General features: G+C 46.2%; 1 protein-coding gene across 1 annotated transcript in view; it reads right to left on the reverse strand.

The window, feature by feature from the left end:
* The window catches only part of fig4a (FIG4 phosphoinositide 5-phosphatase a), a 46,574-nt gene that overhangs the window by 5,763 nt on the left and 25,225 nt on the right, over window positions 1-15,586 (reverse strand). The window contains exons 16-21 of the mRNA XM_083689137.1: window positions 13,756-13,894; window positions 12,216-12,274; window positions 11,051-11,198; window positions 10,027-10,110; window positions 7,073-7,271; window positions 2,633-2,718 (exon numbers count right to left, since the gene is read on the reverse strand). Of these exons, the coding sequence (XP_083545263.1) occupies window positions 2,633-2,718; window positions 7,073-7,271; window positions 10,027-10,110; window positions 11,051-11,198; window positions 12,216-12,274; window positions 13,756-13,894 (715 nt within the window). The remainder of the gene's footprint in view (window positions 1-2,632; window positions 2,719-7,072; window positions 7,272-10,026; window positions 10,111-11,050; window positions 11,199-12,215; window positions 12,275-13,755; window positions 13,895-15,586) is intronic.

Below are 15,586 nucleotides of genomic sequence, written 5' to 3' on the forward strand. Positions count from 1 at the left end.
GTACAAGTCTCTCTCCTGTTAATTTAAAAAAAATAAAAATAAAAATCCTTCTTCTAGCATCGTGACTGGCTATGGCTCCTGGTCCGAGCATCGATGACTTTATCTTACGATGACTGATGGATAGATGATTCACTCACTTGTATCTGTATTTGTTGGAAGTCGCTTTGGATAAAGGCGTCTGCTAAATGCCATAAATGTAAATGTAAATGAGAACATTAAAAACGACTGAGAGAACATTGGGGCGATGGTTTCAGTATCCCCGTTAAGCCATAATTAACCATATAGACTAAAGCACCTCACTGGCACTCTAATGACCCTGTTAAGTGCAGACATTGGAACATTTAGCCAGACATGAGGTCAAATGAGTGCATTTCACAAACGCTGTGGTCCTCCTGTGGCTCAGTTGGTAGAGCACGGTGCCAACAACGCTTAGGGTTGTGGGGGTTCGATTCCCGCCGGGACCATATAGACTTGAAAAATGTATGCACTCACTGCAATGTCAGTCGCTTTGGATAAAAGCGTCAGCTAAGTGGCGTATATAAAAACACTGTTGTACACTATAGTTTTGCACTGCTTCGAACATGTGGAGTCTCAGTCGCGTGAGCGTAGGACACACACACACAAAAGAGAGAGAAGGACGATATGACTAACATTCATATGACTCAGAGTTAGACATAGACATCCATGAGCAGAGAGAGGGATTTAGAATCTCAATACCTTATTGTTCCCATGATTCATATCTCTCCGCTGTGTGTGTGTGTGTGTGTGTGAGTGTGTGTGAGACAGAGACAGACAGGCAGACAGGCAGAGAGACAGACAGGAAGAGAGAGGAGCGAAACACACTTGGAGAGATTCCAATATCTACAGTATATTCCAATATCTATGACATCTACATAATCCCCATTCCAGTCAGTTGTTGCCTTACATAACAAACCTCTCTCATACACACAGTCAGAAGTCCTTCACTGTACATCTGGCCTTGCAACTTGGAATGTTGAATCAAAGCAATGTTGAAAAGACTTGTATGTGTATGAATGTGTGTGTGAGTGTGTGTGTGTGTGTGTGTGTGTGTGTGTGGCATGCGTGCATACATGTGCTGTGCGTGTGTGCCTGGTGAAAGACTTGTGGATGAGTGTGTGTGTGCGCGTGTGTTTGGCGCACGCACGCATGCGTGTCGTTGTGTGTGTGTGTGTGTGTGTGTGTGTGCCTGTTGAAAGACTTGAACATCAACCGAGTGCGAAATGTACTTCATTTAGCAAAAATCACTTTCAGTTAATTTCCCATAAGGGCACTTTTCCCTTTTTTAAATGAAGCTAAAAAAGATTCAAAAAAGAAAAATAGCTAAAAAAAAAATCCTCTTCCGGCACAAGCCGCACTTAAATCTTCCAACTCGCAAATTCAAACAACCGGTGGGAGCCTCTTTGGTGTCCCTGATGTTCTCCATAATGGCTCGAAAAACGTTCCCAAATGAATATGAACTTTTGTCCAAATGAAAGTGACTCATGTCCATGGTGAAGGAGCATGTCCTCATGTATGTCATTAAAGCGGGGATAAGGAGCACAGCGCTAGTATTCAGCGGCCATTAGTAAAATTACCCACGGCTCCTAGAGTAGTGGGCGGAAAAGAGAGAGAGAGGGGTGGACAGGCAAAAGGGAAAGAGAGGGAAGAGAGAGAGAGAGAGATGGAGATGGAGAGGCAAAAGGGAAAGAGAAGGAAGACAGAAAGAGAGAGATGGAGAGGCGAAGGGAAAGAGCTGAAGAGAGAGAGAGAGGTAAAGGGAAAGAGGTGAAGAGAGAGAGAGAGAGGTAAAGGGAAAGAGGTGAAGAGAGAGAGAGAGAGGTAAAGGGAAAGAGAGGGAAGAGAGAGAGGGGGGGGTGGAGATGCAAAGGCGAAGAGAGGTGTGGGGGGGGAGATGAGGGGTACAGTACGTGTTATGAACCTGTGTGACCGTGCCGACGGCAGACAGCGAAACCTTTTTTCCCGTCTGTGTCAGACAGAGAGTTCTGGTCCAAAGAACAGAACACTTTGCCGGTTCGCCGTGTTTTTTGGAAACAAGTGAGAAGAGAAAAGAGAGAGAGAAAGAGAGAGAGAATCTTGACAATGGTGCCATAGAGGCCTGTAGAACCCCCCCCCCTACAGTGACATTGGACAGCCTGGGGGACAAGTGACATTGGACGGCCTGTTCCCCCATCTTCTCAGCAGGCTTCTGGGACACGGGGGACAGGAGGTGGTGTATTCTCGTTACAGACCAAAAAAAATAAAAATAACACATACAAATCAATCATTAACTCGGTCTGTTTTACCGGGGGACCGCTTTCAACGTGACACCGCAAAACATGACTGACGATTCGAGTGTTTTACGGACGCTGTGGGTCAACGGCAATCATAAAAGTGAGATGAGGTGGACATTGGACCCAGGACTATAGAGAGGCCTATTCACTTCTGGTATATATTGTAGTGGTAGAAGCAAGGAGCGTACATGTAGGTCAATCTTCTGTACATTTCCACTATTTAGTATACAGTGTCACCATGATTGCAAACATAACATTGCTATCTCTCAATCTCACCTGACCTGGTTATCTTCCATTAGCCTGTGTGTGTGTGTGTGTGTGTGTGTGTGTCTATGTCTCACCTCTGGTATATAAGCAGATCTTCCTCTGCAGGAAGATCAGCCAGGTTGAGTCCGTAGGACTCCCTCATGGGCTGCTGCTGGGCATCCTGTGGAAGGGATGAGAAGGGAGGATAGAGGTCAGGGATGAGAGGAGGAGGAGGTGGCGGAGAAGAAGAAGGAGAAGAAGGAGGAGAAGAAGAAGGACAAAAAGAAGAAGATGGTTTGTGAAAGTGAAAGAGAAGGACATGGTTTTCTTGGGACTTGTATAAAAGCCTGCTGTGTCGACATTCTGTACGGTACCGTTCCGTCACCGGGGAGAGAAAGTGAGGAGAACATTTTCACACATACTGAACTGCTCTCCTGAGAGGTGTGTGTTTGTCCCTATAGGGGTGGGTGGTGGTGGTGTGTGTGTGTGTGTGTGGGGGGGGGGGGTTAGTGGGTACTGCAGTGTGCTTCATTATCAACAGAGATACTGGAAAACTCCCACAAACATCAAAAACAGAATACATTGGAACCGCTTCTTTTCCCCCCCCGAAACTGTCAAGAGCCCGAGGTGAAAATGGACAAAGTGTCATTATGCCAGGTGTGTATGGGGAGGAACGGCCTCTCTGTCCTTCCACAGTCTGCCTGGGGCCGGAGGGAGATGCGTCACATCAGCAGCTGTTGCGCTGGTCTTTTTGAAGCACGCGATGACTGGATCATATCCCTCCAGGAACGGTAGAGCAGCAGGGATATGTGGAAACATAATGTGTGTTTTTTTTTAAAATTATTTCCACTCAAAGGGGGTATTGATTCAGGCTGCCGCGTGAGAGAGAGGTGGAGATAGAGAGGTGGTGGTTTCAGGGGGTTTGGAGGTTTGGGGGGGTTTGGCAGGACCAGATCCAAAAGATTGAAGCTGTGCAAACACGTATATAATCGAGCACACGTACAGTATTGTGCATGCAGTCACACACACACACAATATACACACACACACACACACACAATATACACACACACACACACAATATACACACACAGTACATATACACACACAATATACACACACACGGGAGTATGAAATCAGGGTGTGTAATTATGCAGCGAGCTAGGGGTAATGATCAGAAGCTTAAATATTTGATCAGTTTAGCGTTTTTCTGGCATGCCGGCGATCCATTCTCGGGGACAGGCTGAGAGGCAGGGCCACGAGACACACGTGTGTGGGGGAGCACGCGCCAAAACACGTGAGCCACCCCGCGCTCGCCCCCAAAAATATTCATGACTGACTCGCCGTTCCGGGGCCCCAAGTTAAGAAAATATCTTAGAAATCATAAAGACAAAAAAAAAGAAGAAAGAAAGAAAGAAAAGACAAACGCAGGGTAATGAGTTTATGAAGACATACGTTTATGCAGTCTTATCTCGTACTCAATGTCCTTAGGCTGCCTTTCACGGCATTCAGCAGGGCTGTCAGTGGGGACCAGGGACGAGCAGGAGAGAGTCCCATGTGGGAGGGAATGAATTAAAAGAAATGCATACACAACCATCTCGTGCGGCGGCACTCGAGGAAGGCGAAATGTGACACACACACACACACACACACACACACACACACACACACACACACCTCCTTGTTTAGCGTCTTCAGGCCAGGGGGGGCCGTCAGTCAATAAGACCCTTGTACCTGGGTTACTGCTGCTTGTGCAACGACCCAATGTGGCACAGCATCGCTTCACTATGGCAACAGGTTGCCGGGTTGGGGGGGGGAGGTTGGCGGGGGGGACAATTGTGTTTTTATGGGTCCCTGTGTGCGTCATTGGTGGGCTGCATCCAATGTGGTTCTCTTCTTTTCAAGAGTGTGGTGTGGTTTTTCGATTGCCTTTTTTTAAATTTTATTTTTATCTTTATCATTTATCTCTTATTGATTTGTTAGTGAATGAATCTGGGTCAGGGTCACAGTGGTAAACACCAGATTAGACCACCTGGGACTCCACATGGAAGGAGAGTGTGACTGGCTGGAAAACCAGTACTATTTACCTCAGAGAGAGAGAGAGCAACACACCATCCACCATCCAGTCCATCAGTGGACTCAACAGTGATATGAGAGGGGGGAGGGGAGGGGAGGGGAGGGAAGGAAGGAAGGAGGGAGGGAGGGAGCGAGCGAGCGAGCGAGCAGTTCAAAACCAGCTGGCCTGTAGGAAGGGGCGGTAGAATGCAGACTGAAGCAGTAACTTACAGTCGGAGAACGGGTTGACTTGTAATTTCTCTCTCTCATGTAAACGCTTGTACTAAAACCCATTCAGGCCAAGGCCTGTCACTCCCTGGTGACACCTTAGGTCTGAGTCAAGTCTGGGAAAACAACTCATTGAAATACATACTACAAATGCATTCGGTCAGGAAGGCCACTGAACAACACTGCACTCATTGTCATTGTTCATGAAATCAGTTTGAGATGACTTTTGCTTTGTGACATAGTGAATTATCATGTTAATTGTGGCCATGAAGGGAAGTAGATGGTCAGCAACAATACTCAAATAGGCTGTGGCATTCAAGCGATGATTGATTGGTATTAACAGGCCCAAAGAAAACATTCCCCACAGCATGACACCACCTCCACCATGAGAAGATGTACAGGTGTTCCACTACCTCCACCATGAGAAGATGTACAGGTGTTCCTAAGAAAGTGTTTGGTGAGTGTATATGGGTCTATGAGTATTTGTGACAGAGGCCTAAAGTCCCCCCCCCCCCATGTCTTATGTAAATGCCAGACACACATACACACACAGATATATGCACGTAATAAAGTGCTTGGTCAGTGTGTATATATGTACAATATATATATACAGTACCAGTCAAAAGTTTGGACACACCTTCTCATTCAATGGTTTTTCTTTATTATTTTCTACATTGTAGATTAATACTGAAGACATCAAAACTATGAAAGAATCTAAAATATGAAACATATTCTGGTTTGTTTAACACTTTTTCTTTTACTACATAATTCCATATGTGTTCCTTCATAGTTTTGATGTCTTCAATATTAATCTACAATGTCTAAAATAATAACAATAAATAAAAAAAAACATTCAATGAGAAGGTGTGTCCAAACTTTTGACTGGTACTGTACATCTCACCAGACTGGCGTAGCTGCTACCACGGGGCTCCTGCCCTGCTACCACGGGGCTCCTGCCCTGCTCAAGCTCACATTCTCCTCATTTCAGATTCCACCTCCCCCCCCCTCCCCTCCCCTAGCTCCTTCACCAGGGAGCACAATCACAACACTCCTGTTGTCCCGGCAACATGGAGAGAGACCTTGAGTCATACGCGGGGGACGTCAGTCCTCTTTTGTTGCTGATGTGTGTATGTGTGTGCGTGTGCGTGTGCACATGAAAAAGGAACCGTCTCGTGTGTATTCATTTGAGTAGATTCATCAACAGGTGACAGTCCCCCCGAAATGGACTGGACGTGGAAATTAATATATTTTAAATTAATACAATGATAAATCGGTCCAACAGCCTAAAATACATCTTGAAAATCAAAATCTTAAATTATACAAGAATCAAAATATTAGTCCAAATCTAGAGTTTGGTTACCTTTCACAGGTCAATGAAAGCGATGCGTGTTCTCTCTGGATTAGTCAGCAGCCTACTGTCTGTCAGAGGAGTTAGTGGCGTCGTGTTTTGGGGGGTGGGGGGGTTTAAGAGGCGTGGGTGGCTGTAGCTCTCAAACAAAGCCTCGGTCTCATTTCTCGCAAAGGTCGGACTGTAGGAGAGAGAAGCAGAGAGCTGGAGAACATGAGAGAAACGCCAGAGCGAGAGAGAGAGGAGAGGAGAGGAGGGGAGAGGAGAGGAGAGGAGAGGAGGAGAGGAGAGAGGAGGAGAGGAGAGGAGAGGAGAGGAGAGGAGAGGAGAGAAAACTCATCAGCTCTGAAGGAGTTGAGGAGGAGAAGACACATCTCCAGTGGTGAAAACGTGACAACCTCGCCAAAAGAATGAAACGGAGTGTGTTTTATACACCGCAGAACAAGTCCGTCTCTAGGTAACCCCTTTCACTTCCACAGTTCAATATCGATGTCAGGCGACATTTCACTCCCTCAGGATCTCTGGGTACGGAGTGGGACTGAATCCCCCTGATTGGCTTGTGATTGGCATGTGATTGGCTTGTCAAAGAGACTGGGACCGTACAATTTGCCGATATAAGATGACCTTATCTGGTCAATGTTTTGTGGTTACATAGATAAATGATTGTCGATGAATTGGATGTTTGAGCTTTGGCATGTGAGCTCTGTGTGTGTGTGTGTGTGTGTGTGTGTGTGTGTGGTATGCACACATATGTGTACATGTGTGTATTTGTGTGTATATATCAATGTGTGTTTATATGTAGAAGGTAACCTTGTCACATCACCGGTCTGGTGTGTGTGTGTGTGTGTGTGTGTGTGTGTGTGTGTGTGTGTGTGTTAATATACAGTAAACGGCGCCCCATTACCTCCTGCGTGCGGACGCTCTCCCCGGACTCGGCCAGTTTGACGGGGGTGGAGCGCTGGGACACGGTGGTGCCGTCGTCCTCCCGGTCCTCCTCCGAGTCGTCCTCGGAGCTGCTGGAGATGGCCTCCTCGCTGGGGGGCGGGGGGGCGCTGGCCGCCACCTTCCTCTGGAGCACCGTCTCCTCCTTACTGCTCTTGTTGCTACAGACAGACAGACAGGGGGGGGGGGGGGGGGGGAGACACGGACCGTTATTGATGGTGTGTGTGTGTGTGTGTGTGTGGCTGTTGCTGAAAGTGGAGAGAGAGAGACGGGGTAGGAAACACAATGGGAATACTAGGGAGATAAACATCCCCTTTAAGATACGTATTTTTATCGATATCAAATATCCCCTTTAAGATACGTATTCATATCGACGGCGGTTCCGTATGCCGCTGCTGTTTGTTTTCCAGAGAGGCGTTGGGGAAGGTAATGGTGGGTCAAGACTGTAGGGTTAAGGGGAATGGGGGCAGAGTGTGTGTGTGTGTATGTGTGTGTGTGTGTGTGTATGTGTATGAGAGAGAGAGAGAGCTGAACAGACATATTGCAAGTGGACGATTGAAAGCAGAGATGAAATCTGGAGATATCGACCATAAGGGGACCGTTAGTGGACCACATGTTTGACCGTGAGTGCATAAGGTGATGAGCCCAGACTGTGTGGTCACTGTTTGAACAGACCATGAGGTGACCGTGACCACAGCACAGGGAACATGAGAGACTGAGCTCAACCCCACTCTGTGGCCAGAGATTCGTTTGTTTGTTTGTTTGTTTGTTTATTTGTGTTTGTCTTCTTGTTTATAACAGATCTCAAGGTTCAGGCAAGACAACGAAACAGACAAGAAAAACCAAAAACAAGAATGAAAAGAATGAATAGAAGAAAGAGAGACACGATACAGAATAGCTTTGAACACATTCAAGTATTTCACAAAACCGCCCCCCCAAAAAAACCAGACAGTTTTGAACAGTGAAGGGAAGGAAAGAGCCTGAGTGACATTGACGTACCGACTCGACAACACAAAAAACTAAAGCCTTGTCCTTCGTTCTGAAGTACTCCTCACACAACGCTGTTGAAACGGAGCAATACAGAAAGCTTCGAGGAAAAAGCCCCTTCAGAAAAAAAGAAGAGGGAGGCTCTTTACTGCCATGGCAAAGCTCCGAAACGTGTCGATTACAACCCTTGAGGAAGAAAGATGGTCAAGAGGCTAGCTAGCTGGCTAGCTCTGAGAGCCTTTCTGATAAAGAAAACGACAGGCACAGAGTATACATTAAAGGTTTTCTAGTAAAGAGTCCCAACTCGACAGACAAGAGTAGAAACCAAAAGGTTTCCCAGAGGCCCCAACTCTCGGTGACTTCCTAGAACGCCACGAAACCCACAGAAACAGACCAGAATGGCCACGGCCCCTTTTGGCCTCAATGAGAAACTACTGCTGTGTCACCAACTTTGTCCCCATGTACTTGTTTTGTTCTACAAAATCTAAGATCACAACATCGTGTTTTAGCCGATTTTACAAGTAGACGAATTTCGAATATAAATCCGCAGAAAGGATTATCTGACAAATTGTTATCTTTGTAAAAAAATAACTGCTTTATATTGGAGGAGTGCACACCACACACGTGGAATATGGTTAGCCGTCAAATGAACTTCAGTAATACATTATGCATATGAATGAGTCAGGACATGACGTGATTCTAAGCTAACCGAAGGGAAAAACTGCCTTTCCTACAGAGAGCCGTTTGATTCATAATCATTGTCACGTATGTAGCATCATGAACGCAAGATATCTGGCAAAACCTAATAACCATTTTAAAACTGTGTGTGACCATGAGGCCTGGGGTGGTCCGGTGGTCTAGCACCGCAGCCTACAGTGCACACACATGCCCATGTCGACATACCCCATGACAAAGCGTGGGTACATCGTCAAATATGAAATACAGGACGAATGGGCGAATAAAAACAAAAAAAAACTGCATGATTTTGTTGGTGGTAAAATCCTTTTAAAATCCTTTTAATTCCGACCCAAAAATAACAAACAACAAACACAAAAACAGTAAACAAAGCATCAACTATTCAATAAAACGTTAATAATAGTAATGCCAACAGCTGTGATCGATGACAGATCCTGCTGTTCACAGACTAATGCAAGCCATTTACAATATAGACCATATATAACATAACTGACTGACTGACTGTCGCTGATGGAACCTAGAAGTGTATTTTTTTTTTTTTTGGAGCTGTTATGGAAGATTCTGGACATCTCAGTAAATACACTCCCTCTGCTCCAGCTTAACTCAACAATGTACCTCTCTCTCTCTCTCTCTCTCTCACTCACTCACTCACTCACTCACTCACTTGTGGCAACACAACCACAATCTGGTCACCTTTCTTATTTGTCTTGCTCAAGAAAATAACACCGGACACTCAAGTCATGAATGAAGAGGCGGTGTTATTGAGCATTGGTGTAAATAATAAATGAATAAACACCGCCACTAACCAGTAAGAGAGTAAAACATCCCTTTACCCTTTGAAGTATTAAATATTAATGCAAAAACAGGATGCGGTTTAACAAATTGTCTGTTTTTGAGAGAGCGAGCGAGTGGGGAGGGAGGGAGGGCTGAGAGAGTTTGTTTATGATTGTGTGTGTTTGTATGTGTGTGTGTGTGTGTGTGTGTATGCCTGAGTCAGCTAATGGAAGAGGAAGGTCTTGTTTTTGATTTCATCAGTCTACTCCACTGATCTATGCAGTGAACAGAAAAATACAAAAACAACAGCTGCACATGTACCAGTACGCACGCACACACACACACACACACACACACACACACACACACACACACACACACACACACACACACACACACACACACACACACACACACACACACAGAGACACCCACACAGAGACACCCACACAGACACACCTTGGCACAGATTTCCCCGTCTCCTCTGGCTTGCGCACCGTGAAGGGGCTGGGGTCCATTCCCACCGTCTTGGGCATAAACTCCCTTCACAGACACAGAGAGAGAGAGAGAAAGAGAGAGAGAGAGGAGAGACACATCAGCATCCCAGCAACAACATCTTCAAGGTACAATCCTTCATTTGGTTTTCCAGCCAAACGGCTGGCCCGGGGGAAATGTGACTGCTCCCAAATTCATAATCAGAGCTCTGGATGCAACAGTAGATGAGATTGAAATTATCTTTTTTTTGTTCTTTTGTTTGTAACATATTTCAAAGCTACAGTATACAGTGTTTGTTTACAAAGACATTAACTAAAACAACCTTATACAGTACAAGTCAAAAGTTTGGACACACCTTGCCAAGAGTGTGCAAAGCTGTCATCAAAGCAAAAGGTGGCTACTTTGAAGAATCTAAAATATGAAACATATTCTGGTTTGTTTAACACTTTTTTGTTGACTACATCATTCCACACGTGTTCCTTCATAGTTTTGATGTCTTCAATACTAATCTACAATGTAGAAAATAATAAAAAATAAAGAAAAACCACTGAATGAGAAGGTGTGTCCAAACTTTTGACTGGTACTGTATGTTGTGTTATGATAAGGTAAGAAAGTTGTTCTCAGATCTTTGGGCATTTTATAGGTCATATTCTCTGAGAATCAACAGGTAAAGGTTGTCCCAGACACATTCCAAATCCCAGCATTTGAGAGGGCTGAAATGTAAACAAATACACACAATACAATAAGACATTTGTGATTATCTGAGTGTTTGCAGTCCAAATACCGTAATGCCTTTCAATGTCTATCAAACAAGTATGGGATTACCGTCCAAATTAATGCCTTCTCGATTTCTAACCCAAGTGATTTCTATTCAAAGCTTAAAGCAACCATCAATGCAGCTGCCCAAAATAGACCGATTCCACCATCTCAGAAAAGCAACTGAAGAGAGGGTAAGGTTTGTGTGTGTTAACTGTGTCTGTAAGCGGACCGTGCAGAGTTGGTCATGGCGATGCAGAAGGTGTCGTCGAAGGAGGTCAGCTCATAGGGCTTGAAGAACTCTGTGTACGTGTCGATGCTCTCGTCATACCGGTTCACCCTCTTCACCCCCACTTTCTTCATGTTCTCCTCACATGGGACTGAACACACAGAGAGATTAGGATGCACGCACGCACACACACACACAGTTCATGTAATTTTGGAATTAATATCTTTGTTTTTATAGGGTCTCTGATTTGCAAATCAGTTACACACCGTGTGGATCAGGTTGTCATTACAAACTGAGCAAATGGAGAGGAACAAAACTGCTCAGGAATGAGACCCTGAGGCCTGGGGAGACTTACAAAAATGTACAAAGTTGAATGGCAGAGAGGAAAAAGCACAGTCGATGAGACAACATCATCTCAGTCACTCTATACAATTGGTCTATAACCAAGTGGCCAAAAAGAATCCCTTAATGGAAAATAATCTCTCTCATATCCATAATTGTGTTTGCAACAATGAATTCAAGTGATACACCAAAGAAAGTGGCTGGAAATGTGTTTATTTGGTTTTACTACATAGCAAGTTTGGTGCAAATTCAGCACATGCAATATAGTTTCTGCACCATCTCTTGTGTGAAGAATAGTGGTAGCTGGATCATGTTATGGGTATGTTTGTCACTGGCAGGGACTGGGGAGTTTGTCAGGATCAAGAGAAAATTATGAAATTTGAGTGGGTAGCGACATCCTAATCTACACAATGTGTAATTGATTCCTATGCTAATCACAGACCCTATAAAAACAAAGATATTAATTCCAAAATTACATGAACTATTATCCTTGCATTAAGATGGACTCAATTCAACTTATTAAGTGATTTGTTGATGACATTTTTGCATTTTAGCTAATTTTAAGAGCGTCATAGCAAAGGGTCTAAATACTTATGTACATAAGGTATTTCTGTATTTCAATTTTAATAAATGTACTGAAATATCAAAAAAGGTGTTTTCGCTTTGTCATTCTGGGGTATTGTGTGTGGCAAATTCTTTTAATTTAATCCATTTTAAATTGAGTCTATAACACAACAAAATGTGGATAAAGTGAATGGGGTCTGAATACTTTCCGAAAGGCACTGTATGTAGGCCGTACGCTTAACTCAGATGCCAGAATAAATACCTTCGTCGTAGGGCAGGGGGAGGTAGGCCAAGATCCCTTCAGACCACCAGTACGTGTAGCTAAACAAAAAGAACAAGGTCACCACAACACATTAAACAAGATTACATCAAAATAAAAATAAATAAAAACATTGAATGGGGTTGATGTTTTGCTTCTCTGCCTCTCCGTGTCCACAATAACAGTACATTCCATAACCCAGATATGAAAAATTGGATTCGGTCGGAGACAACCATTGAAAACAGCCTTTTATTCAATAAGGCCAATTTTGCGCGATAGCGACGGTTATTATTTGGTGTTTATGTGGCACCTAGCCCATCAGGGTTAGGGTCTGTGGCGGACTGAAATGGGTTAGGTTTCCACACCACGCCGTTTATCATGGTAGTTAGAGCTGGACGTCCTTTTCCCCCATTGTCACTAAATGGACTCGTGGACGGGCAATTTGGCTGTAAGGAGAGGCATAAAGGACTGGCACAGGTCACCCAGAACTGGGTTAGAACACAAAGAGAGAGAGAGAGAGAGAGAGAGAGAGAGAGAGAGAGAGAGAGAGAGAGAGAGAACATTCATGGAGTGGGGTTCATATGTAGGTAGGAGAGGAGATGAGAGGAAGAGGGGGATAAGTGCTTAAAAAGGGCAAGAGGACAATAGGGAAGCAGAGGAGGCTGCTGGAGGACAGTAAGTTCTGGAGGAGCGAGAGAAAAATGGTGAACGAAGGAGGAGGAGGAGGAGAGGAGGGGGGGGGGGGGTCGGGGTCAACGCCGATAAAGAGAAAGAAGAGAGAGAGAGGAGTGAGAGAGATCCAGGGTAAGTGGGGACACACACTAACTGCACTCCCAGCCCCCAGAGAGGTGCAAATCACAAATCCACAGGGTCAGCGAATAATGACGTGGCTTCCATAACGTATGGTGTTACACACACACACACACACACACACACAGAGACAAACCCCTTGCCCCCTCACTACACCTACACCTAGCCCATGTGAGCCTACTGTTCCGAACACCACAGTCTAGAGTGCCTCCTTTCCTTTGGCGAGGAAAACCCGTTGGAAAGCCGGCCCCCGGCATTGTCTCCAGGTGGCAATGGCAGGCTGGCGCTCCCGCTGACTCGAACCCAATCACACCTCTCTGCGAAAGCCCAGGGCCTAGACAGGCGTAGCCTAGCCTCTGGAAGCTAAGCTGCTCGTTATCGGGTGTATGAGGGTGTGAGTTCCCCCGGTCAGGCTGTTCAGCACCGGCAGAAAGACAAACGCAGTGGGTGTTTTTAGGAGACTGGACCCCAACCCCGCACTCCTACCCCGCCCCCCCCCCCCAAGCAGTGTGTGTGTGTGTGTGTGTGTACCCAGGTGTGTTTGTGTGTGTGTGTGTCCACAGAGAGAGAGTGAGAGGGGGAGAGAGAGAGGGGTAGAGAGAGAGAGGGAGGGAGGGAGGGGGGGTAGAGAGAGAGAGAGGGGGGTTAGAGAGAGAGAGAGAGGGGGTACAGAGAGAGAGTGAGGGGGGGGAGAGAGAGAGAGAGAGAGAGAGGGGTAGAGAGAGTACAGTACCTGCGCCTGTCGTGGGGGAGTGTTATGGTGTTCCTGTGGTGCAGGTAGAAGTCAGTGGGCAGCTCCCACAGGTGAGGCTTCCACTCTGAAGGCTGGTACATCTGGAGGAACAGGTTAATGGCATCCTGCCTGTCTGCATCTGAGAGAGAGAGAGAGAGAGAGAAGAGAGCAGAGAGAGAGACAGACAGAGAGCAGAGAGAGAGAGAGAGAGAGCAGAGAGAGAGAGAGCAGAGAGAGAGGAAAAAAACACAATCAAAATATGATAAGGAGACATGACTTTATGGTTTGTGTGTGTTTGCACGTGTGTGTGTGTGTGTGTGCGTGTGTGAGACACGTGCCATAGCATGTTGCAGGGCCAGAGGTGTAATAGACAGGGTGTATAACTCCCCCTCATGCACAGAGCCACGTGCATCACCCACCGCCAAGACAGATAATTAGTCACTAATTACAGCTTTTCATTTTCTTCGCCTGTCATTTCTTTAGGTAATATTTTTTTTTCCTGCCTGAGATTGAGTCCATAAATCACTGGGTAGGAGTTTCAGGTCACAACACTGAACCATGATACGCACTCGCACAAAACACATCAGTGAGCAAAAGTCAGGGTTCTTTTGGTACACTCAATTGGAGGGGGGTGGGGGGTGGTGGGATGTGCCCAATCGATATATATAACTCTTATGACAGGGCAGGTTAGACAAACACATGAGAAAAAAAACATGTGACCCCCAAGATGTGTGTGTGGGTGCTGTGAGAGAGAGTGTGAATGTGAGAGAGAGAGAGTGTGTGTGTGTGTGTGTGTGTGTGTGTGTACGTTGTCCTCTGTGCTCCTCACACTGTCCCTGACCCGGGGGGGGGGGGAGGATTAAGGAAGGGCTGCGATGGCTACGTTCAGAATCAGGACACTATGGGCGCTTAGTGGCGTAGCACACTAATGCGCACACCACGTAATCACAAGGTTCCTGGTTCGATTCCGACCCTCAACCCATCCTGCATGTCATCCCTCCTCTCTCTCCCATCCTTCCTGTCAATCTCTACTGTCTCTACCCCAATAAAGCAGAAATGCCCTAAAATAGGAAATGGGTAATAGGAAATGGTAATGCAATGTAGAGGGAAATGGGTGAAGACAGTGCCCTCGCCCCGAAAGGGTCGCCGTGACAGCAGACAGTCAAATTCAGTCTGATGAGAGTGTGTGTGTGTGTGTGTGTGTGTCAGTGAGACAGTGAATGAGTGCCTTTTTTTATGAACTGTGTGTGTATGTGTGTGTGTGTGTGTGTGCGTCTGCATCTCTCATGCAGCGAGACCCAGGTGTGTGTGTGTGTGTGTGTGTGTGTGTGCGTGTGTGTGTGTGTGTGTGGGGTAGGGAGAGCGAGTGTGTGTGAGGTAGGGAGAGCGAGTGTGTGTGAGGTGGGGAGAGCGAGTGTGTGTGAGGTAGGGAGAGCGAGTGTGTGTGTGAGGTAGGGAGAGCGAGTGTGTGTGTGAGGTAGGGAGAGCGAGTGTGTGTGTGAGGTAGGGAGAGCGAGTGTGTGTGTGAGGTAGGGAGAGCGAGTGTGTGTGAGGTAGGGAGAGCGAGTGTGTGTGAGGTAGGGAGAGCGAGTGTGTGTGTGAGGTGGGGAGAGCGAGTGTGTGAGAGGTGGGGAGAGCGAGTGTGTGTGTGAGGTGGGGAGAGCGAGTGTGTGTGAGGTGGGGAGAGCGAGTGTGTGTGAGGTAGGGAGAGCGAGTGTGTGTGTGAGGTGGGGAGAGCGAGTGTGTGAGGTAGGGAGAGCGAGTGTGTGTGAGGTAGGGAGAGCGAGTGTGTGTGTGAGGTGGGGAGAGCGAGTGTGTGAGGTAGGGAGAG

Source organism: Argentina silus, assembly GCF_951799395.1.
Source record: "Argentina silus genome assembly, chromosome: 17".
In the NCBI taxonomy this organism is placed as follows: Eukaryota; Metazoa; Chordata; class Actinopteri; order Argentiniformes; family Argentinidae; genus Argentina; species Argentina silus.